The sequence below is a fragment of the Choloepus didactylus genome, chromosome 6 (assembly GCF_015220235.1).
Source record: "Choloepus didactylus isolate mChoDid1 chromosome 6, mChoDid1.pri, whole genome shotgun sequence".
Classification (NCBI taxonomy): Eukaryota; Metazoa; Chordata; class Mammalia; order Pilosa; family Megalonychidae; genus Choloepus; species Choloepus didactylus.
In genome coordinates this window covers 10146958-10171468 of record NC_051312.1, presented here as the reverse complement: position 1 = coordinate 10171468, position 24511 = coordinate 10146958, and the positions used below count along the sequence as shown (strand labels likewise).

General features: G+C 50.9%; 1 protein-coding gene across 1 annotated transcript; it reads left to right on the top strand.

Moving 5' to 3' along the window:
* Window positions 1-24511, top strand: CAPN1 (calpain 1). The gene is made up of 22 exons (XM_037838674.1): window positions 1-110; window positions 797-1064; window positions 1228-1297; window positions 1583-1701; window positions 3071-3204; window positions 3287-3455; window positions 4251-4334; window positions 4694-4779; window positions 5117-5191; window positions 5324-5484; window positions 18134-18312; window positions 19118-19129; window positions 19915-20126; window positions 20243-20282; window positions 20792-20857; window positions 20939-20996; window positions 21409-21473; window positions 21875-21943; window positions 22117-22195; window positions 22799-22915; window positions 23263-23321; window positions 23679-24511. The coding sequence occupies exons 2-22, from the start codon at window positions 798-800 to the stop codon at window positions 23703-23705; spliced, it is 2148 nt and encodes a 715-aa protein (XP_037694602.1). The 5' UTR covers window positions 1-110; window position 797; the 3' UTR covers window positions 23706-24511.

The window sequence follows — 24511 nt, the reverse complement described above, 5'->3', positions numbered from 1 at the left end:
GAGGGCGGGGAGGAGCACTCTTCCTGGTTGGGCCCGGCCCTGAGCAGCCACCCGGGAAACCCGCCGCAGGGACCGCCGCGACCCCCCAAAACAACCCTCCCTGCCCCCAGGTAAGGAGCTGGGCCGCCCGCCTGGGACTCCCTGACCCCGGCCGCCGCGCCCCGGGCTGCAGGGCTGCCCCAGCTTGGCCGCTGCCCCGGCCTTCTGGGTGCCTGCGACCCGGGCGGGGGCCCCTGGCAACGACACGGCCCAGGCGCCGGCCCCAGCCTGAGCTCACCATTGTCCCCCGGGGCTGGGCTGGGGCAGGGCTGGAGGGGAAGGGACGGGGGTCCAGTGGCCCTGATGGCCCCGTCAGTCTCAGGGGCCCGGGGAGGGGGGACCCTGGCTTCCCGCAGTTCTCAGCCTGCACCCCAGGGAAAGGATCCAGTGGGCCGGGAACTTGACTGTTCTGGGGAGGGGGTTACAGGCTGACAAACCGGATCAAAGAGGCCTTCCCTGGGATCCCTGCCTTCTCAGTTCTTTCTGTTATCAGCGGCTCTGCCCTGCTCCACCTGCAGGGGCTGCAGGCCCAAGACAATGGTTTGGGAAGGGAGAGGTGGTGGCCAGCACACCCAGGGGCTGGGGAGCCCCTCTCCTGGGTTCTGGGGGCAGAGGGAGGGGGGCAGCAAGGCCAGGGTTCAACAAGGGGAACAGCAGTGTGGCAAGGGAACCCCAGGTTTGGGGAGGAAGTGGGGCCAGGAGCTCTGGTTCTCCCTGTGGGAGGGCCTGGGCTCTGAGCCGGCCGTCTGTGCTGCAGGATGGCCGAGGAGTTCATCACTCCCGTGTACTGCACGGGGGTGTCAGCCCAAGTACAGAAGCTGCGGGCCAAGGAGCTGGGCCTGGGCCGCCACGAGAACGCCATCAAGTACCTGGGCCAGGATTACGAGCAGCTGCGGGCGCAATGCCTGCAGAGTGGGGCCCTCTTCCGCGACGAGGCCTTCCCCCCGGTACCCCAGAGTCTGGGCTTCAAGGAGCTGGGCCCCAACTCCTCCAAGACGTATGGCATCAAGTGGAAGCGCCCCACGGTGAGAGGGGCCACCCCGGGTGGGGCTGGCCGACCCCTGGATCCTGGGTGAGGAGTCGGGGACAGGACTCTGGGTCCCCAGTGGGGCGTGGGGGTCTGGGGTGGCTGGGTGCCAGGTTCTGGGAGGGACTGGCCCCAGGGACAGGACTCTGGGTCTCTCGCAGGAGCTTTTCTCAAACCCCCAGTTCATCGTGGACGGAGCCACACGCACAGACATCTGCCAGGGAGCCCTGGGTAGGCACTGGGGGATTCTGGGTGTTTTTTTTCCGTAAGTTCCCTCTTTCCATTCCTTCCCTGGAGCGGGCCCTGCCCCAACCCCTCCCTCTTGCAAGCCGAGGCAGGCTCTGGCTATCAGGGCTGGGGCTGGTTTGCCAAGATTCCTGGGTCTTTGCAGTAAGTTGAGGGGAGTCAGGGGTACTCCACCCGGGGAACCGCGGGTGCTCCCCAGAATGGGCACCCTTGTGCACTGCCAGGGCAGGCTGGTGGAGCAGGCCTGACGTGGGCTCCCTTCCATCCCAGGGGACTGTTGGCTGCTGGCGGCCATTGCCTCCCTCACCCTCAATGACACCCTCCTGCATCGTGTGGTCCCGCATGGCCAGAGCTTCCAGAACGGCTATGCCGGCGTCTTCCACTTCCAGGTGAGGCACCTGCGCAGGCACTGGGGGAGGCGAGGAGGGATGCATGGCTACCTGAAGTCCCTGAAGTCAGGGTGGCCAAGGCCACACCCTGCAGGGGCAGTCCCTCCTCTGGAAGGTATTTGCCCTCTTGATACCATCTCAGCTCCGTCGTGTGTGAAACAGGCAGGCAGGTATTGCAGCTGGCAGTTTTCCAAGGTGGCTGTGCGTATCGGGGAGCAGGTGCTTGGGAGGAAAGAGCGAGCTCTCTGTATATCCTGTGGGCCAAACCCTTCTCCTTTCCTGGACCTCAATTTCCCCATCTGAAAAATAAGGGGTGTTCTTTGGGGGAAAACAGACCAGTACCTGCAGATGTCTCCCCCCGAGCAGCTCCCCCTCCGAGCACCTCCTGTATTTTGGCAAACTCTGACGGAGCCTCTAACAGCCCTGCAGAAAAGAAAGACTCGGGATTAAGTCTATTGAAACCAGCTTTTCCTGACTTTGCGCTCTCGGCCCATTTTTCAAGTCACAGGAATTAATTTTCAATGAGCTAGTGTTGGGAGAGACGCACCCTGGCAATCTAAGGCCAGGCCCCCTGCCCTGAGGGGCCCAGTTCTGTCCCGGGGCTTCCTGGGTGTTCTCTCCGTCTTCCTTGTCAGAGAGCCCCAGGTCCCATCCACCCCACCTGCCCTGCAGGACCCGAGGTTCCATCCATTTGGCTGCACCTGGCCTGATAGGGGCACAGTCCATGGGGGGGCCCCCTCCCCTCCCTTCCCTCTTCAATGGGCTCCTAGGCCTCCACTCCACCTGCTCCACCGCTCCAACCCCCGCCTTCTCCCCTCCCCCATGTTGTTCACCCACCTCCCTCCGTGCCCAGCTGGTGGTTTCTGGTCCCAGGACCATGGACCCAGACTGGATCGACCCCTCCTGCCCTGGAAACGCCCCCACCCCAGCATCTCTGAAGCAAACCCAGTGATTTTGCAGGGGAACCTGCCCGCCCATCTTGTAGTTGAAGGATCTGGATACCACATTTTCATTCGTCACTCAGCGTGCATGTGTGTCCTCCCATCCCCCATCCCCAGGCCTGGAAGGGGGTGGGGGGCAGGGGGCCTGTCCCCAGAGGGGCTGGTTAGAGGAGGGCCGCAACCTCTCCTTGGCTTCCATCCTCTCCTTACCTGAGGCCCTCGAGCTATTTCAAAAATTATCGGCAGTCCTGCGCAGATGTCGTTTAACCTTCCACTGAGGAAGACGCCACTCCCTCCTACCAATGGGGAAACTGAGGTTCTGCCAGGCAGTGGTGTCAGGATCGTTACCTGGTAGTGGCAGAGCTGCGGCTGGAGCTCAGGCCTGTGGGACCCCCCAAGCAGGTTCTCACTACGCCCTCCTCCCCCAGCTGTGGCAGTTTGGGGAGTGGGTGGACGTGGTCGTGGACGACCTGCTGCCCACCAAGGACGGGAAGCTCGTGTTCGTGCACTCAGCTGAAGGCAACGAGTTCTGGAGCGCCCTGCTGGAGAAGGCCTATGCCAAGTGAGTGGGGGGGCTGGGGACCACTCGGCCGGCCCTGGGGGGTGGGGTCCCGGCCGCCTTGCTGACCTGGGGCTGCCCACAGGGTGAATGGCAGCTACGAAGCCCTGTCGGGGGGCAGCACCTCGGAGGGCTTTGAGGACTTCACGGGTGGGGTCACGGAGTGGTACGAGCTGCGCAAGGCGCCCAGTGACCTCTACCAGATCATCCTCAAGGCGCTGGACCGGGGCTCCCTGTTGGGCTGCTCCATCGACGTGAGTGCACCCTGCACGCCCTGGTCCCAGACCCCCGCCCCCTGCACCCTGGCCCCAGACCCCCGCCATGCTCCTCAGCAACCTTGGTGGATCCAAACCCAGCCTCAGTTACAGCTTCACCCTCTGCAGCATTCCTGTCCCCCCTGCTCGCTGTCCCCAGAACCTCAGACGGCAGCTCTTTCCAGCCTGCCGCTTGGCTCTGGGCCTCATCCCTGCCGTGGAACTCCACGCCTGCCCCTGGCCAGTTCACCAGCCTCAGGCCAAGACCTTCCCCAGGCTCTGCTCCCCTCCTGCTCTCACCCCAATCCCACCCTTCGCTGCACTTCCGTTCCCGCATTTCATCCCCTTCTTCCCTCAACCTTGACTTCAGAGTCCTCCCCCAGCCCCCTCCCCATCCCAAACTGGTCCTGCCTGTCTCTCGTCTTCCCTTGTCCCCCCTGCACTGCCCTCCATACCCAGCCCTCGGAGGGCCCCTTGGCTCTGGGGGACTGTGCACCGATGTGGGGTGTGTGTGAGTATGTGTGTTCACAGAGGGTCTGGGCAGCCCTGTCCAATTGCAGCATCAGTGGGGTGCCCGGGAGTTCCCCACTCCCACCCAGTGGCAGCGTGTGTATGTGGTAGGGGGGTTGTGGACTACACAGGGGCCTTGCCTGTAGCTCCCCACAGCTGTTACATGTCCAGGGGAGATGTCCAAGACCCACAAGTGCTCAAGTCTCGTCTCCTGACCTGGGGTGGGGGGCAGTAACCGGGGCATGGGGAGCCCGGCCCCACCCACGGTGCCTTGTCTTTGTGTAGATCTCCAGCATTATGGACATGGAGGCCGTCACCTTCAAGAAGCTGGTGAAGGGCCACGCCTACTCTGTGACCGGGGCCAAGCAGGTACCCGGGGTAGGGGCAGGGGCACCTCCCCTTGGGGGCCGGTGGCTATCTCCTTGCCTGTGGGGGGACCCCACTGGGGTCTGACCAGGGCCAAGGGTGGGCTGTCTCCTCCTGCACCCCCTTATCCATGTCCCGGGGACCCTCTTCCTGACATGCTTATCGTTTCCTGCCCTGATTTACTGTCCTGTGTTTGCATGGCTGCTCCCTCGTAGAACTGGAGTCTTGCAGAATTATGGGGTGGGTGTCACATATCTTCCACAATGTGCTAGGGGGTGCTCAGCAAGGGTGAGCTGGTCCAGGAGGGGCCTTGGGAAGGGGTGCATGCCAGGGGCCGACGCCAGTGAGAATCTGGGGCCCAGGTGCACTACCAGGGCCAGATGGTGAGCCTGATCCGGATGCGGAACCCCTGGGGCGAGGTGGAGTGGACGGGAGCCTGGAGTGACGGGTGAGCCCTGGGGCATAGCTGGGGAGGGATGGGGGGGCTGTTAGGGTGCACCCGGCATTTCAGGATTGAGCAGAGAGGCCTGTCTTCATGTGATTGGGGCTGGGGGACAGAGCGGGTCCTGTCTTGACAAGGGGCCCCATGCCCAGCGTGGGGGCCTTCTCAGGGCATCTGACCCAGTCTGGAGAAGACACCCCCCTGGAACTGGGATCTCAGGCCTTGACCTTGCGGAGGCCTCCTGGCCTGGGCTGGGGGGATACAGGCTGGGGCGGACAGACTGGGGGACAGAGGCCAGGCAGGGTAGTGCCCACCAACCCTGGCAGTGCCCGTCCCCCCCCAGCTCCTCAGAGTGGAACAGCGTGGATCCCTATGAACGGGAACAGCTCCGGGTCAAGATGGAGGATGGGGAGTTCTGGTGAGCACCCCCTCCTTGGCCTGGCCCCTCTCGTGGCCTTGACCCCCAGGTCCCAATCCCCACAGACCCAGCCTGTGCGCCTCCCTCAGGGTCTGGCTGGGCACTGTGGCTTACCTGTCCCCCGACCCCCAGGATGTCCTTCCGGGACTTCATGCGCGAGTTCACCCGCCTGGAGATCTGCAACCTGACGCCCGACGCACTCCAGAGCCGCAGGTTCCGCAAGTGGAACACCACGCTCTACGAGGGCACCTGGCGGCGGGGCAGCACCGCGGGGGGCTGCCGGAACTACCCAGGTGACCCAGCCAAGCGGACGTGTGGCATGGGGAGGTGCAGGGCCCAGCCTGGGGTAGGGTCCTGGGTGCTCTCCCCTGTGAGATGGGGACACACCATCGTGCTGAACTCTTGCATTTGCTTTGCGGAGTAAACTAAAGAAAGTTTTCATAAATTCTAAAGAGCTCAGGGTGGGTTCTAACCAGGGAGAGGAAGGGGAAGGCAAGGATTAAAGCTGACACCCTCGTCCTCCCCTTGCCATCCATTGCCATCCAGCCACCTCCCTGTCACTCCCACTCATTCCTTAAGACTGTCCCTCCAGTCCTGCTGCCCTCCTGGGGCACGGTTGTCCTCTCGTGTCCTTCTCCTGTCCCTTCTCCCTGGGTTTCTTGATCCATTTAGATGACTGGGTCTACACCCTGGCCTCTCAGTCCTCGACATCCCCACCTCCAGCAACCTTCTCCTGCCACCCTAAGCACACGAGCTTGTCTTGCCCAGTAACTGCTCATCTCTGAATCCACCTTCCCAAACATCCCACCCTCTGACCTCCACCTTTGACCCTGTCAGCTCCCTTGCTCTACAGTCCTCTTTTTTTTTTTTTTCTTTTCTTTTCTTTTTTTTGGCCTCGTTGAAGTAGCTCATCTGATGAACCCATTACCTTTGCACTCTCTTCCATCCCCACCTTGTCTTCATGTCTTTCCTTACCCAGGACAGAGTCCGTCATTTCATCTTGTCCCTGCACACGCCCAGTTTCCTGGCCCTTCTGTCCCTCTGTTCTTTTCACTGGACACAAGCACAATCCTCATTGAACTCAGCTCTCCACCTTCCGTGTGCCACACCGGAAATGTTGAAAATGGCTGGAGAGAAATTGTACAACCGGGACAGTGTTATCCCTGGAAATTCACAGCCACAAACCTCAAATGAGCAGTTTGCACAGTCCGGCAATTCTCTACTAGTTAGCACGGTCCCCACTCTTTCCTCCCACCTCCCTCCACTGTAAACGCTCAGCTGAGGACCTGGCCTGGCTGGCTTCATGGAAGGGACAGACCTCCTCAAACGCAGGTTCCCACCTCCAAGTCCCCCAGCCCTGTCGGCATCTGTGCCCGTCTTCACTGCCTCCCCACTTGTGACAGATGAAAGCAGAGAAGCAGAACTGTCTCTGTTCTGGATCCCATTCTCGCTCCCTCTGAAAGCAACGAGCTCCCCAACCCGTTACCTCTCACTCTTATGTCACAACTGGGTCCTCCCGTCCCCACCACGCTGCCCAAACTACTCTTCAGAGGTCCCCAGCAGCTTCTACTCTGCCACCCACCACTGCTGTGCGCTCTGTCCTGCACCCTCCACCAGGTCCCAGCATGGCTCGCTGCCCTCTGTTTCAAAGCATTCTTCTCTCTTGTAGGGATCCAGTTTCATTTTTTTTCCCCCTTAAACAGATAACCGGTTTTCCCTGTACTATTTATTGAGAAGTTGCTCCTTTACTCACTGACCTGCAGTGCCCGCTCTGATATAATCTAGATGCCATATATGTATGAGTCTGTTTCTGGGCTCGCCATTCTGTCCCTCGGGCTGGCTGTGCCTCTGTCACAAAGCACATTGATTTAATTGCTCTAGATTTCTAAGAAATCCTGCTCTTGGGTAGGGTGAATTCCTTCTTCAGGGGTCTCTTGGCTATTCTCAGCTCTTTATATTTCCATATGAGATTTGGAATCTGTTTCCCAAGTTCTACAAAAAAAAAAAAAACAACGAGATTTTTTTTTTTTTTTTTTTTGGAATTGCATTGACTCTGTAGATCAATTTGGGGAGAATTGGTAGCTTTAAATTTTGAGTCTTTTTAACCAAGAATATGGTTTCTCTCCATTTATTTTGGTCTTCTTGAATGTGTTTCGATAACGTTTCCTAATTTTCTTCTTAAAGGGCTTACACATCTTTTGAGATTTTTCCTAGGCCCTCTATCATTTTTTTGCTGTTGTAAATGGTATCACTTTCTAAATTACATCTCCCAAGTAATAGTTACTGATACAGTAACATGTGGTTGACTTTTAAAATTTATTTTGTAGCCAGCAAACTTGCTATACTGTAATTAATTTTACTCCTTTAATCTGTAGATTCTTTTTGATTTTCTACATCAAATACATACCACATGCCAATGATGGCAAATTTGTTTCTTTTCCAGTTCTAACAGCTTTTATTTCTCTTTCTTGTTTAATATGCTGGTTGGGACTGCAGGGTGTTCAGCAGAAGTGGCAAAAAGGGGACCCTTACCTAGCTCCTCTCTTGAAGGGAAAGTTTTCAGCATTTCACCACTAAATGTTCACTGCACGTTTCACACTAAACCTTTTTACTCTAGGTTTTGTCTAGATGGTGTTTATCAGATTGAGTTTGATATTATTAAACTTGATTGTGTTTATTGTGATGATAATATACCTTTTTTCTTTTATCTGTTAAAATGGTAAGTTTCATTTATCAATTTTCTAACATTAAATCAACTTTACATTCCTGGGATAAAAATACCTGGTCATGATATAAATTTTTTATTTTTTCTAGAAGTTGTGAGTTCACAGAGTACCCATGCATAAAATACAGGATTCCCATATATCAGCCTGTTATTAACACCTTGCATTGGTGTGGTATATTTGTTACAATTGATGAGAGCATATTTTTATAATTGTACTATTAACATAGTCCATGATTCAATTTAGGGTTCACTGTTTATGTTGTGCAGTGCCATGAATTTTTTAAAAGACTTTTCATTCTTGTAACATATCTATAACCTCTAATATTTCCCCTTTTAACCACATTCAAATCTCAAATTCAGTGCTGTTAATTATGTTCAACAACATTGAGCTACCGTCATCACCATCCATTACCAAAACTTTCCCATCGTTCCAAATAGTAACACTATACATTTTAAACCTTAATTCCCTACTCCCTACCTCCACCCAGCCCCTGGTAATCTATGTTCTAGATTATGACTCTGAGATTGCTTATTCTAAGTATTTCACATCAGTGCGATCAGACAATATTTGCCCCTTTACGTCTGGCTCATTTCACTCAACAAGATGTCTTCAAGGGTCATCCGTGTTGTAGCATGCATCAAAACTTCATTCCTTTTGATGATATTCCATCATATGTATATAGTACATTTTGTTTATCCATTCATTGGTTGATGGACACTTGGGTTGCTTCTATCTTTTGGCAATTATGGATAATACCACTATGCACATCAGGGTGCAAACACCTGTGTGAGTCCCTACTTTAAATTCTTTTGGATATATACCTAGAAGTGGACTGCTGGGTCATATGGTCATTCCGTACTTTCTGAGGAACTGCCAAATTGTTCTCCATAGCGGCTGCGCCATTTTACATTCCCTCCAGCAATGAATGAGGGTTTCTATTTCTCCATATCCTCTCCAACACTTGTAATTTTCTGTTTTTTATATAGTAGCTATTCTAACGGGTATTAAATGGTATCTTATTGTGGTTTTGATTTGCATTTCCCTAATGGTTAATGATGTTGAGCACCTTTTTATGTGCTTTTTTGGCCGTTTGTCTATTTTCTTTGGAGAAATGCCTATTCAAATCTTTTGTCCAGTTTTTAATTGGGTTGTTTATTTTTGTTGTTACTGAGTTGAAGTATTTCTTTATGTTTTGGATTTTAAAGCTTTATTGGATTTGTGGTTTCCAAATATTTCCTCCTATTGTATAAGTTGTCATTTTACTTTCATGATAAAGTCCTTTGAGGCACAAAAGTTTTTCATTTTGATGAGGTCCCATTTATCTTTTTTTCTTCTGTTGCTTGTGCTTTGGGTGTAAAGATGACATAACTTTTTTTATATAAGAGTTTTACATCTTAGTTTGTGAGGTTTGCCTGTAATTGTCTTTTCTCATGCTGACCTTATCCAGTTTTGACATCGATGCTGTTTTGTCTTATTAAGTGAATAGTGAAGTGTCCTCTCTTTCTGTATCTTAGAACAGTTTGCATAAGGTGGGAATGATTTGTTACTTGAATGTTTGGTAGAACTTGTGTGTAAAGCTGTCAGCCCTGTTCTTTTCTTTGTGCAAAGATTAACTTTAGATATTGAATATCTTTGATGGTTATTGGACTATTTGGGTGTCATTTTTTTTAGAGCCTATTTTTTTTTTTATTATTAAATTCAGTTTTATTGAAATACATTCACACACCATACAATTATCCATGATATACAATCCACTGTCCACAGTATGATAACATAGTTATGCGTTCATCACCACAATCTATCTCTGAACGTTTTCCTTACATCAGAAAGAACCAGAACAAGAATAAAAAATAAAAGTGAAAAAAAAACACCCAAATCATCCCCCCATCCCACCCCATTTGTCCTTTAGTTTTTATCCCCATTCCTCCACTCATCCATACACTAGATAAAGGGGGTGTGATCCACAAGGTCTTCACAATCACACTGTCACCCCTTGTAATCTACATTATTATATAATTGTCTTCAGGAGTCCAGACTGCTGGGTTGGAGTTTGGTAGTTTCAGGTATTTACTTCTAGCTATTCCAATACATTAAAGCCTAAGAGGTGTTATCTATATAGTGCATAAGAATGTCCACCACAGTGACCTTTCAACTCCATTTGGAATCTCTCAGCCACTGAAACTATTTCGTCTCATTTTGCATCCCCTTTTTGGTCAAGAAGATACTCTCAGTCTCATGATGCCAGGTCCACATTCATCCCCGAGAGTCATACTCTGTGTTGCCAGGGAGATTTACACCCCTGGGAGTCGGGTCCCACGTAGTGGGGAGGGCAGCAAGTTCACCTGTCGAGATGTTTAGAGCCTATTTTGATAAGTTGTATTTTCTAGGAATTTATCCATTTCATTTGTTTTCAAAGTTATCCTTCATATACTTGTATCTCATCTGTCATAATGTCCTCTTTTTTATCACAATGTTCATTTGCACTGCCTCTCTTTATTAATCCTGCAAGGTTTGTCAATATTATTTGTCTTTCAAAGAAACAAAATTTGATTTTGTTGATCCTTTCTTTAGCATTATTTTTTTCTGTCATTTATCTTTGCTTTTCTGTCCATTATCTCATTCCTTCTACTTTCTTTGGGTTTATTTTTAGACTTTATTTTATGACTTCTTAAATTAGATGCTTAGTTCCTTAATTTGGATTATTTTTTCTATAAGTACCTAAGGCTCTAAATTTCTGTCCAAGTGCATTTTTAACTGCATTACACAATTTTGATGAGCAGTTTGCTTTTTAAACTGAGATATAATTCACATGCCATAAAATTCACATTTTTAAACTGCACAACTCACTAGTTTTTAGTATATTGACAAAGTTGTGCGACCATTAAGACATTTAATTCCAGAATATTTTCATCACCCCAAAATGAAACCCTGTATCCATTAGTAATCACTCCCTATTCCCCTCTCCTCCCAGCTTCTGGCAACCACTAATCTCTCTGGGGCTGCCTACATGGACATTTTCTATAGATGGAATCATACAATATGTGACCTTTTGTGTCTGGCTTCTTTCACTTAGCATGTTTTCAAGGTTTGACCACATTGTAGCATGTATCAGAATTTCATTTCTCTTTATGACTGAATAATATCCCATTGCATGAATATACACTCTCACATTTTATCCATTTATCTGTTGATGAATACTTGGGTTCCTTCCACCTTTTGGCTATTTTGAATAATGATGCTGTGGTCGTTCGTGTGCACGTGTTTGTATGAACAAATGTTTTCATTCTCTTGGGTCTATACCCAGGAGTGGAATTGTTGGGTCATATGATAACTCTTTAAGTTTTGAGGAACTGCCAAACTGTTTTTTCAAAGTGGTTGCACCATTTTGTATCCCAAGCCACAGTGTGTGAAGGTTACAATTTCTCCACATCCTTGTCAGCATTTGCTATTGTCTGTCTTTTTGATTATAGCCATCCCAGTGTACATGAAGTGCTATCTCATAGTTTTGATTTGCATTTCCCTAGTGGCTAATAATGTTGAGCAACTTTTCATGTGCTCACATGCTCATTACCATTTGTACATCTTCGTCGGAGAAATGTATATTCAAATCCTTTGCCCGTTTTTAAATTGGGTTATTTGCCTTTGCATTGCTAAGTTGTCAGTTCTTTACATATTCTTATATACTTTTCAGATATATGATTTGCAAATATTTTCTCCCATTCTGTGGATTGTCTTTTAGTTTCTTGATAGTTCCCTTTGAAACACAAAAGTTTTTAATTTTGATGATGTCTACTTTATCTATTATTTTCTTTTGTTAATTGTGCTTTGGGTGTCATATCTGAGAAACCATTGCCTAATACGAAGTCATGATGATTTAGAGCTATGTTTTCTTCTAAGAGTTTTGTAGTTATAGATCTCATATTTAAGTCTGTGATCCATACTGAGTTAATTTTTGTATATGGTGGGAGGTGGGTGTCCAGCATCATTCTTTTGCATGTGGATATCCAATTGTCCCACCGCTGTTTGCGAAAAAGGTTGTTCTTTTCCTCTCATGGAGTGGTCTTGGCACTCTTGTTGCACATCAGTTGACCATAAACATGTGAGTTTATTTCCAATCTCTCAATTCTATTCCACTGATTTGGATGTACATCCTTATGCCAGTACCACACAGTCTTGATGACTGTAGCTTTGTAGTAAGTTTTGAAATTGGGATGTAAGTCTTCCAACTTTGGTAGGATTTTTTGTTTATTTGTTTGTTTTGTTTTGTTTCAAGATTGTTTTGGCTATTCTTGGTCTTTTATATTTCCATATGAAGTGTAGGATCAATGTGTCAATTTCTGTTAAAAAAGCCAGCTGGCATTTTGATGGGGATTGTATTGAATCTGCAGAATGTGATAGATGATGTTATCATATTAACAATATTAAATATTTTAATCCATGAACATGGGATGTCTTTCCATTTATTTAGGTTATCTTTAATTTTTTCAATAATTTTTCTTTCAGTGCACTTCTTTTGTTAAATTTATTACTAGGTATTTTATTCTTTTTGATGCTACTGTAAATGGAATTTTCTTAATTTTATTCTCAGATTATTTGATCCTAGTGTATAGAAATACAATTGACTCTTCTATATTGCTCTTGTATCCTGCAACCTTGCTGAACTTGTTTGTTAGCTTTAATTGTGTGTGTGTGTGTATGTGTGTGTACCCCTTAGAATTTTTATATACAAAATCATTCATCTGCAAATAGAGATAGTTTTACTTTTTCCTTCCCAAAATAGATGCCTTTTATTTCTTTTTGTTGCCTAATTTCCTTGGCTAGAACCTCCAGTACAGTGTTGAGTAGAAGTGGTATAAGTGGGTATCCGTGTCTTGTTCCTGATCTTAGGGTAAAAACAACCAGTCTTTTGGTCATTAAGTGATGTTAGCTATGGATTCTTCATAGATGCCTTTTATCAAGTGAGGAAGTTCCCTTCTGTTTTTAGTTTGTTGAGTGTTTTTATTACCAATTTTGTCAAATGTTCTTTCTGCATCTATTAAGATGATCATGTGGGGTTTTTGTCCTTTATGAGTATGGTATATTGGGGTGATTGATTTTTGGATGCTAAACTGATTTTGATGACTGTGATAAATCCCTCTTGGTTTTGATGGGTGACCAGGATAATACTAGTCTCAGAATGAATTGGAAAGTGTCCCCTTCTATTTTTTGGAAGATTTTTTTGAAGTTTAGTATTAATTATTCTTTAATTGCTTAGTACCAATGTACCAGTGAAACCATCTAGGCCTGGGTTTTTTGTGGGGAGTTTTCGATTACTAATTCAACCCCTTTTCTTGTTGTAGGTATTCTGATTGTTTCTTCTTGAGACATTTTTGGTAGTTTGTATCTTCTAGGAATTTGTCCATTTTATCTAGGTTATCTGATTTGTTGGCATGCAATGTTAATAATATTTCCCTAGAATTATTTTTATTTCTGTTAGGCTGGTAGTGATATCCCTTCTTTCATTTCTGATTTTAGTAATTTGAGTCTTCTCTCTTTTTTCTTGTTCTTTCTAGTTAAAAGTTCATCAAATTTCTTGATCTTTTTAAAGAACCAACTTTTGATTTCATTGATTTTTCTTTATTGTTTTTCTATTCTCAATTTTATTTATATGTGCTCTAGTCTTTATGTCTTTTCCTTCTGCTTGCTTTTGGTTTATTTTAGTTTGCTGTTTTCTAGTTTCTTAAGGTGGAAGTTTAAGTTATTGATTTGAGATCTTTTTCTTAAATCTATGTATATAGTGATTCATTACCATTCTATGTGATTTCTCATTTCCATTATCCTTTCTTTTTTGATAAACTGGTCATTTTAGGAGTGTTTTTAAATTTCTAAACATATTTTTCCTATTTTTTATTATTGATTTCTAACTTAATTTCATTGTTGCCAGAAAATATTGTCTATATGAACTCATAGCCTTGAAATGAGCAGAAGCTGGCACCATGACTCAGCATGTGTGAGTTTTCATAAATGTTCTGTGTTCTTGAAAAGGCTGACCAACACATATATTAAGTATCATACTCTAAGTACCCCTAACTTGATTAGCTCTCACACTAACCCTATGAGGTAGACACTGTTATTACCTCCTATTTACAGATAACGAAACAGGCCCAAAGAGATTAAGCAATTTGCCTAAAGTCACTGATCCATTAAGTAGCAGAGCTGGGATGGGTTTGAACCCAGACTGTGAGCTCTGGAGCCTCTCCTGTTCACTAGACACTGTTCTCTAAGCAGTGGGGAGAGTGTTCTATAATTGTCCTTTATATCAAACTTGTCAATTATTCTGTCTGCTCAATCTGTCAATTACTGGGAGAGGGATGATGACATATCGGCGCCATTGTAGTGGCTTTGCCAATTTCCCCCAGTATTTCTATCAATTATTTTTTGTTATATATTTTGAGCTATGATATTATGAGCATCAAATTTAGAATTGTTATACCATCCTAGGGGACTAGGATTCTAGGATTCCTCATGAACCAGGGGATTCTGCCAGTTGCTGAGTATGTCTATTCCAATTATGCATTCTAGAACTGGGGAAGTATCCACAGGCTGTGTTCAGGGACCCGCTGGACCCACTGTGAGACAGACCTGGACTAAAACTTCACTGATCACCTGACCTCCATAAGCCCCAACTCTGACTGGTGGACCAGAATGATGTTTTGGGTCTCCTGGAATTAGTGTCATTTCAGAGCAAGTGTTTAATAATTCCCCCAAAGTCTAATTATTTCTTTTTCCCCAAGTACAGCCACTCTGGTAAAAGGCAAAGGTCCCTTTGGGAATGGCTAAGAGGAAGATGATCAGTATAAGTTTTTGGCCTACAGCAAGGCCCTTCCCCAAAGGGTCCCAGCCTTCCCTTCATTTAAAGGGTTGTGGGTCTGTAAACTGTTGCAAGTCTGGGACTCAATTGAGGGGCTGTGACTCTGTGTGATTCAATTAGATGTCTGTTCACTTGATTTAGAACTCTTCTACTTACACGAATGGATAAAAATTTAGTAGACTAATTATCTGTTTTACTTCTAGCTACCATATGATCAACTAGCCAATGCCATAGACCTCTGTGAGTCAGACTATTCTTATCGCTGATTTGACTCTGTGTCCTTTATGGTAACCATGACCACCTTGCTCCTGGCAGTTAGGTGCTGCCACTGGCCCCTGCCAACCCAGCATCCTATCGTCCCCACTGCATTTGTGGATCCCAGTTGAGCTGTGTCCTCCGGACACTCCTGAGGTGGCTGAGCAGGTCTTACGTGGTAAATCCACTCTAACATTCCAATCTCCCAAAGCCTTTGGATACCTCCTCTATAGTCATCAGTTAGTGTAGGCTGCTTTTGGGTCCATGTTTCAGCCAACCAACTGAACAAAGTGTTGGAGCCCTTTCTAAACCCTTTATCTAGTGACCACCTTCATCTCTAATAATTCTATTATTATTTAATACAGTTCATGTTTATTTGAATTACCCAGATAATAACAGTATTTTTACTCATTATTCTCAGATCTTCGTCCAGAATCATTTTCCATCTGCCTGAAGTACATCCTTTTGTGGTTCTCTTAGTGAGGGTCTTTTGGTGATCAACTTTCTTGTTATTTGTCTAAAATCCCCTTGTTTCTTGCTCATTCACGACAGTGTCTCTGGATATAAGATTCTGGGTTGACGTTACTTTCAGGCTCACTGAAGATGCTGTGACTTCTGCTTCAGCTGTTCCTATTGTGAGTCAGCAGTCTGTCTGTCTGTCTGTCTTCTCGGGGGTATTTATCTTTTCTCTCTGGCCCCTTTTAAGATCTTTTATTTTTACTTTGATGTTCTATAGTTTTACCAAGATGCATTGAGTTATGGATTTCTTTTTATTTAGCCTTCTCTGGATTTGTTGAGCTTCCTGGGTCTGAGGATTGTGTCTTTCAATAATTCTGGAAAATTCTAAGCCATTATCTTAGAATATTGCCTTCTCCCCACTCTTTATTATCTCCTTCTGGAATTCCAATTAAATGTAAGCTGAACTTTCTCACTCAATCCTCTATGTCTTTCAACTTCTCTTTTAGATTTTCTATTTCTTAGTCTCTGGATTCACTGAGTAGTTTCCTCAGATCCATTCTCCAATTCACTAATTTTATTTTCTGCTATGCCACATCTGGTGATTAATCCTGTCAACAAGTATTTAATTTCAGTTCTTTTATTTTTTCTTTCTAGAAGTTTCACTGGATCATTTTCAAATCTGTTCATTCCTGCTCATATCCTTAAGCTTCTCATTTTTTTCTGTAAACATAGTATTTTATATTCTGTGTCTGATAATTCCAGTATCTAAAGTCTTGGTGAGTCTGTTTTTATTTTTTGTGGCTACTGGTTGTCAGTCATCTAGCATTGTTTCCTTGGGAGTTTGGAGATTTTTTTACTCATTTGGCCTAGACATTCATCTGCAGGGGTTCTCTGAATCCTGGGATGAAGTTATGTTCCTCCAGAGAGAATGTGCCTGTTTTTCTGCCACTCACCTGGGGATGCTACTAACTCAGGACTCTTAGAAAAATAAGTTCTCTGCTTAAGGTTACCTTGACTTCACAGGCAGCTTGAATTAAAACTGCACACCCATGTGAAGGCTGGCTTCTGGTTATAAATTCTCAGGGAGGATTTTTTTTTCCCCTTAATCCCCCTGGAGCTTATTTCTTTTTCGCACTCACACAGCTGGTATTCCCTGTGAGGCCCCCAATTTTATTGCAGAAATCTCCTATTGGATTTTCTACCTTGGGCAGGCCCTGGACTCTTTATCTGTGGCCCTCCATGCCCAAAGCCCAGGGTCTCCAGGGGTGGACAGAAGCCCTTTGGCATTATTTACCTTGCAAAGCTCCTAGTTCCATTTTTTAGAACCACTTACCATAGATTCTCCCATTCAAAGTATACAATTCAGCAGCTGTTGTCTATTTACAGCATTGTGCATCCAACACTACACCAATTTTAGGACATTTTTATTACCCCAAAAAGGAACATTGTACCGCTTACCTGTCAGCTCTCCAATCTTTCCATCTCCGTTATCCCCAGGAGTCCACTAATCTACTTTCTGTCTCTATGGTCTTACTTGTTCTGAACATTTTATATACATGGACTCATACAATATGTGGTCCTTTTGTGTATGGCTTCTCTCACTTAGTATGTTGTAGCATAGAACAGCACTTCATTTCTTTCTATAGCTAAATAATATTCCAGTGTATGGATTTACCACATTTTGTTTATCCATTCATCAGTTGATGGATATTTGGGTTGTTTCTACTCTCCTGCTATGAACATTAGTGTACAAGTTTTTCTGGACATTTGTTTTCAATTTTCTTGGATCTATACCTAGGAATAGAATTGCTGGGTCATATAATAACTCCTATTTAACCATTTAAGGAGCTGCCAGACTGATTCCCAAAACTGCTGCACAGTTTTAGATTCCCACCCTCATTCCCAGTTTACAGGGTTCCAATTTCCCACATTGTTGCCAAGACGTGTTATCATTTGGGAGTGCGTGGGGTGGGCGGTGGAGGTTGGATGCTGTGGTTTAGTAATGCATTTAAAAATGTGTTTTTCATATTCTATCCGGCATTTGGTTGTTTTCGTCCAATGGGTTGTCCAGGCAGAGAAAGCACCAAACTGTCAGAAACGGAAGACGCCTTCTGCAGCCTCTTACCGGATCCCTGCTTTCACTCCTGCCATCTTCTAAGCCATTCTCCACTCAGCAGCCAGGGTCACCTTTTATAGAATACCAATCCAGTCTCGTCCTCCCTGTCGCAAGCCAGGGGCTCCTTTGGTGCTTTGGTTCAATCCACACTCCTTGCCATTGGAGGCTCCTTGGATCCCCACCTGGGCTTTTGCGCGTCCTTAGACACTGGCTATGCCCCATGAGCCTGGACTCTTACCCCTGTCACCTTCCCAGGGCTGCACCTTCAGCTGTCAGCTCAAATCTCACCTCACAGGCGCCTCCCTGACCGACTCTAGCCTGCTTAATTAACTTAACTGACTCGCTCCTACTTCACCTCCCGGGTGGGATCTGAGCCCCTTGCTGGCAGGGACCACGTGTGTCCCCGCTGGATGGCTGTCCCCTGGCACGCGGTGGGCAATAAAAGCAATTGTTGAGAGGACAGATGGGTGCATTGGGGAGGCCTGGGGGGGTCCGCTACGTCCCATCCCTGACCCCCACCTCCCTGCCTCCCCCAGCCACTTTCTGGGTGAACCCCCAATTCAAGATCCGGCTGGAAGAGGTCGACGACCCCGACGATGACCACGGGGGCCGCGAGTCGGGCTGCAGCTTCGTGCTCGCCCTCATGCAGAAGCACCGCCGCCGCGAGCGCCGCTTCGGCCGCGACATGGAGACCATCGGCTTCGCAGTCTACGAGGTGAGCCCCGGGAGCCCGGGGACCCCACCGGAAACCCGCCCTGCCCCCCGCGCCCGGCATCCACCAGGGGGCGCCAAAGCTCAATGCCGCCGCTGCAGACCCACCCCGAGTGCGTGGGGTGTTGCACCTGCCAGGCAGGGAGCCTCCGGGAGGCACCTGCTCAGGCCCCCTGCCGGCTCCGGCGTGGGCAGGGACCCAAGATTCATCTCGGGCAGTGGGGTGGAAGGAGAGGAGGATGTTTGACTAGGAAAGGAGGACTCTGGGATATGCCCCCGCCCCTCAGAGCCTGGGAGGCTGCCCTTCGGAACAGGGAGCCAGCTGAGCCCACACCTGGGGCTCAGCTTTGGAAAAAAGCCCACACCTGGGGCTCAGCTTTGGAAAAAAGTGGGCAAGGGGGCTTCCCTGAGGGAGGAGTGAGCTCCCTGTCTTGGAAGCGTGTAAGCAGAGGCTGGCCAGGTTGGGCTGGTGGCTCCGTAACTGTGACTCCTGTTTCCCTGAGCCTGCCCTGCCATGCACTGTGCGTTCAAGACAGGGACGGCCACACACCTGGCCCAGCCACAGCCCCTGGCGGCAGACTGATGAGGACCTTGACGCGGGGCTGAGGCCCAGGGTCCTCCAGGAATGGGGTGGGCACTCAGGCCTGCCGGGGCTTTTTTCTGGGGTCCTGGGGGCCCCCTCTGGTGTGAGGACAGGGTTGGGTCCTCAGCCCAGTCGCTCTCCCCTCAAAACTTGGGGCCCCCTGCCCATTACATACCCAGCAACCTGGGACAAGCACTCTTTCTAATTTCCTCCCTTTCTCTTGCAGATCCCTCCACAGGTAAGTGTGGTACCTGGTTCACCTGGATTTACACATGCCCGAGCGCACGCCGCCTGATGGTGCCGCACTCTCAGCCCAGAGCGGGCAAGACAGTGGCAGATCCCCACGTGCAGAGCTAAGACATCACCTTTGCTTTATGCTCACAAAATGCCCTCTGCCTTCGGCTGTCTGCTCAGTGGGTGGAGCAGGCGGTGCCCTCCTGAGGGTCAGAGCAGGGAGTAAGCAGGTGAGCCGGGTTGGAACTCACTTGCCCTCCAAATACAAGCATCTTCTAGCTTACTCTCTTCCTAAGTCCTGACTTCAGCCATCTGGGAGCAGGGCTTTGGCAAGAACAGGGTGTTGGGCAAGTGAGTTTGCTGCCATGAGCAAGTCGCTTACACCCTGAGCCTCAGTGTGAGCCTCAGTGTCCACGTCTGTAAAATGGGGGTAATGGCACCACCGCACGGGGCTGTCGTGAGCGTGAAATGAGGGGCCACCTGTAGGGTGCCTGCAGTGACCAACAAGGGGAGAGCTTTGAGTAGAATTTCAAAAAGGATATGAGGTAATGATAATAGGGATGTTCTTTAAATGGTGCCATAGCCTTTGAACCCAGATAGGGCTGGTGTTACCCCCATTTTACAGATGAGGAAACTGAGGCAAAACGACTTGTCAAGCTCATGCTGCCTGTGGGTGGCTGAGCCCTGACCCGGGTCTCCAGGCCCTTGGCCAGAGCTTGGGGCCCAGGGCCTGGGGTTGGGGGTGGCTCTGGAGGGTGGACTGAGCTCCTCACCCCTTGCCCCCGTCAGCTGGTGGGCCAGCCGGCCGTGCACCTGAAGCGCGACTTCTTCCTGGCCAATGCGTCGCGGGCGCGCTCGGAGCAGTTCATCAACCTGCGGGAGGTCAGCACCCGCTTCCGGCTCCCGCCCGGGGAATACGTGGTGGTGCCCTCCACCTTCGAGCCCAACAAGGAGGGCGACTTTGTGCTGCGCTTCTTCTCGGAGAAGAGTGCTGGGACCCAGTGAGTTGCGGCCGGTGCTCCCCCCACCCCCACCCCCAAGTCCTGGGAACCCCCCCCCCCGCCCCCTCCGGCCCACGCCCCTCTGACTGACCCTTCCTTCTGCCCGTTCTCTGCAGGGAGCTGGACGACCAGATCCAGGCCAACCTCCCCAACGAGGTGTGTGCGCCCTCCTCCCAGGCCCCCAGGGGCTGTGTCGGGACCTGCATGTCCCCCTGCAGGCCAGAGCCCTTCCTGGCAGGAATAACAGGAGTCATCAAATCCTCCTCTGCCCAGCACGGTCCCCGAGCGATCGTGGGGCCGTGTCTGTGCTGAGCCTTTGACCCGGGTCATCCCACTTCCCTCCCCACCTGACAGCCAGGTTGGGGTGTCCCCTCTGAAGAACAGGAAACTCAAGTCCAGAGGGGTCAAGGAACTTGCCCAAGGCTGCACAGCAGGGATCCAGCCCCTCACCCTCATCATTGAGCTCTGCTGCGTCCCCTCATTTAGAACAGAGCATCCTGGCAGGGGCTAGGGCAGGGACCAGCTCCCCCTTTTACAGATGAGAGGAGTGAGATTCAGAGAGGGGAGGGGATGTGTAGCCAATGAGTGGTCCCAGCCCCACTTCCAGCTGCTCGTGCTGCACGGCTGGGACGCCCCTTACCTGCTCTCCACCCTTCCCGGTCCAGCAAGTGCTCTCAGAAGAGGAGATTGATGAGAACTTCAAGTCCCTCTTCAGGCAACTGGCAGGGGCGGTAGGTCGGGATGGGGACGGGGGGAGCACTGAGGGGTAGCCCCTCCCCAGGACGGGTGCCACCACTCCCCTCTCTCCCCAGGACTTGGAGATCAGTGTCAAGGAGCTGCGGACCATCCTCAACAGGATCATCAGCAAACGTGAGAGGCCCCAAGTGGCTGTACCCCACCTTCCATCCTGCGCCCCATTTCCTCCCAGTCTAGGATCCAGGCTTCGGCTCCCGTAATGGGCTCAGGCCACTGCTCGTGTCATACACGACTGACCTGAAACCTGCTCTTTGTGCCTGAGCTCTGCACCTTAGTGTGCCTGGAAGCGGGCACCCCTCTGGGCGGCACAGACCCCAGGCCCCTGGCTGGGCCAGCTGATAGCACCTTTGTGCAACGAAAGAGGCTCCCACTCTTCCCAGAGATGCACCCCCAGGCCGGGCCACACGGCCTGGGGAGAGGAACCGGATAGGCTTCGTTTCCCAACATGCACAGGTGGAGCCACCGGCCCGTTCAGGCGCAGGAAGCTCGCTGGGGGAGTTGTAGGAACTGGTTTTGTGTTTTGCAGACAAAGACCTGCGGACCAAGGGCTTCAGCCTGGAGTCCTGCCGCAGCATGGTGAACCTCATGGACGTATCCTGCCTGTCGCGTGTGCTGCCTGAGTCGGGGTTCGGGTGGGGGGCTGTGGGTGCAGAAGGGGCGTTGGCTGAGCAACACAGAGAAGTGCACAAAGCTTCGTGGCATGTGGACACCTCAGTGCTCCAGGTTCAGATGTCTTCCTGGGCATCTTCCCATTGATTAGGAGGGGGAAACTGAGGCACTGGCCTTGCATCAAGTGAAAAGTGGAGCAGGGATGGGATCTCCAAGGGACCCTAAGGCTTGAGTTCTTTCTGCACCCTTCCCCAGCCCACCCTGCTTCTCCCCTCCCCTCTGAGTCATCTGCTTTCCCAGTAGCGGCTCCCTTTCTCCCCACCAGCCCCTTTCCCCCATCCCTGCTCTCAGCGATGGAATTGTCTTCTTTAATGGCCCCTCAGCGTGACGGCAATGGGAAGCTGGGCCTGGTAGAGTTCAATATTCTCTGGAACCGCATCCGGAATTACCTGGTGGGTGTTCCTGCCCCTGGGGCTCCACCCAGGGTCCGCTCCCCTCCTGAGCCCACATATCCCAGTGCCGGACCCTCCTTTCCAGCACCTTCCCCCTCCCTTCAGCAGCCCGGGGTGGGGGGCAGGAGGGGGCGGACGTCTCTGTCTGGCCCTCACCCCCTGCCCCCACCCAGGCCATCTTTCGCAAGTTCGACCTGGACAAATCGGGCAGCATGAGCGCCTACGAGATGAGGATGGCCATCGAGTCTGCGGGTGAGGCCCAAGGGGTGGCCGTCCCCGTGTGCCTGGGCGGGACTGTGGCACTGCACCTGGGCCCTGGGTAGGGACGGTGGTGAGGGGCTAACGGCCATCCCCTTTTGCCTTTTGCCCCCGATACTGAGCACCACAATGTGGTATGTGCTTCCCCAGTGTTCTCTCCCTCCAGCCCCGCTGCGGCTGAGTGAGGGCAGGTTCTTTTCATATCCCCACTGCGCACGTGAGAAAAGTCAGCTCAGAGGGAGGGGACATGACCAGCCCAGGCCACATAGCCAGGGAGGGGTGAAGCCAGGCTCCAAGCCTCTGGAGAGAGAATCCCAGGGTTCTCCACCAGGACTACTTAAGGACAGGGCCAGGGAGTTCCAAACACACTAAACCAGATCCCTGGGCCCTCTTTGACGGGCACCCAATGCCCTAGGTGGCCAGGCCTCTGGCGCTCCCTCTGGGACTGCCAGCCTCTCCCCCTCCTAGCCCTGCCCGGGAGGTCTTCATGCCTCTGAGCTGTGGGGCAACTCCCTGGTGAAGGGAGAGCCCCAGGCCTCCTCCACGTCCCCCAGAGCCAGGGCTGGGCCTCCGGCCCTCACACAGCTCCCTGGGCAGGCTTCAAGCTCAACAAGAAGCTGTATGAGCTCATCATCACCCGCTACTCCGAGCCCGACCTGGCCATCGACTTCGACAACTTCGTGTGCTGCCTGGTGCGGCTGGAGACCATGTTCCGTGAGTGCCCCCACCAGTGCCCAACCTCTGGCTCAGTCCCAAAGCCATCCCCACGGGAGCCGGGAGAATGAGTTGCCTCTGCGGCAGATACAGGCCAGCGCCACGGGGAGGGCCGTGTGCCAGAGAGGTCTACGGGCGGGTGGGGCTGGGTGGCCCCGACAGCCACCGTGCACGTAACCTGGAGGCCAAGTGCTGGGAGCATAAGGGGGACCCAGACCCCAAGGGGTGAGAGGGCTTGGGGTGCTGTGTGCAGGTTGGGAGCCGAGGTGGGGGCCAGGAGGCTGGGGGCCTGCCATCAGTGCCCCGCTCAGTTCCTAGCCTCACAGCCTCTTGTCTTGAACATGCAGGGTTTTTCAAATCTCTGGATACAGATCTGGATGGAGTCGTGACCTTTGACCTGTTTAAGGTGGGAGCTTCCCTCGGACCCCTGGCAGAACCTCAGAACCTTTAGGCCAGGCCTCCTGAGCCCCGGGGGGACAGGGTGTGGGGACCTGATCCCTGGGAGGAGGGGATGGGGGGGATTGCCAGAGGCCCTGGGGGCCTCTGTCAAAGCCAACAGCCTGGCATCCCGGGGGTAGGGGAGATAAGAAAGTGTCACCACACAAGGGACCCTCTCCGACCTGCCCTCAGAGGGGCAAAGAGGGTGGCTCCTGGGCCAAGAGACCTGGAGGCTGGGCTTGGGGGTCCAGGTGGGGAGGGAGAAAGAGGAAGCCAAACGGGCCTGTTTCTGCTGCCCCGGGCTGACTTCCTTCTCCCCCCACAGTGGTTACAGCTGACCATGTTTGCATGAGGTGGGTCTCAGGCCCCCCTTTCTGGACCCCCTCCCTTCCTGGTTTGCCACACCTTCCCGCCACGCCACTCCACACCATGCCACGCCGCACCACGCCGGGCCACGCCAGCTGCAAGTGCCTTCCGTGGAGCCAGGACAGTCTTTTCTCCTGCCCCCTCACCCCCAGCCCCCACTGCTCATCTGCTCCGGGCAGAGCTGGGCAGCCCTCCGCCTCCGCCTCCACCAACCACGGGCCCAGGATGGACCCCCGCCCCTCCCCCCGGCCCCCCATCAGGCAGCTTACGCATGTGTCTGCTTCAGGGCCGCTGGACTTCTGGGGAGCTGGCAGCCACAGGCCCCCCGAGCACCCTGATGTATCCCCTCCCCTCACACCGCATCCAGCTCTTGAGAGGCTGCCCCCCCCAGCACCCCTACCTTCTCCCCTATCCCTTTGCGTGTCTCCTACAGACTTTAAACATAACCACTAGCCCTGCACAGCCATTGCAGTCAGGGCAGCCTGGAGCCCCCTCCCCTGCCTGGGGCCTCCTCCCCAGGGCTGGGGACAGCTGTGCCTTCCGTGCAGAAGCCAACGCCCCCCTCCGCCCCCGCAGCCTGCACCCCACCCCACCCTGGCCCTGCCCGGCCCCCTGCCCTGGAAGGTGTTCAGGCTCACCCCCTCCCCCTCCCTCCTTTTTTTTATATAGGGGATTTCAAAGGGGACTCTTCAGGAATGGGGTTATGGTTATGGGGTGCCAGAGGCACCGGGACGTGGGTGCAGGGGTCTCGTTTCCATTCAGAAGAACCCCAAATAAAAGGAAAAGGCCCCA

Coding starts and splice junctions, on each gene's coding strand:
- CAPN1 (XM_037838674.1), top strand. CDS start 798: ATGGCCGAGGAGTTCATCACTCCCGTGTACTGCACGGGGGTGTCAGCC. Junction 1,298..1,582: donor CATCTGCCAGGGAGCCCTGG/GTAGGCACTGGG, acceptor CTTCCATCCCAG/GGGACTGTTGGCTGCTGGCG. Junction 22,196..22,798: donor GATGGCCATCGAGTCTGCGG/GTGAGGCCCAAG, acceptor CTCCCTGGGCAG/GCTTCAAGCTCAACAAGAAG.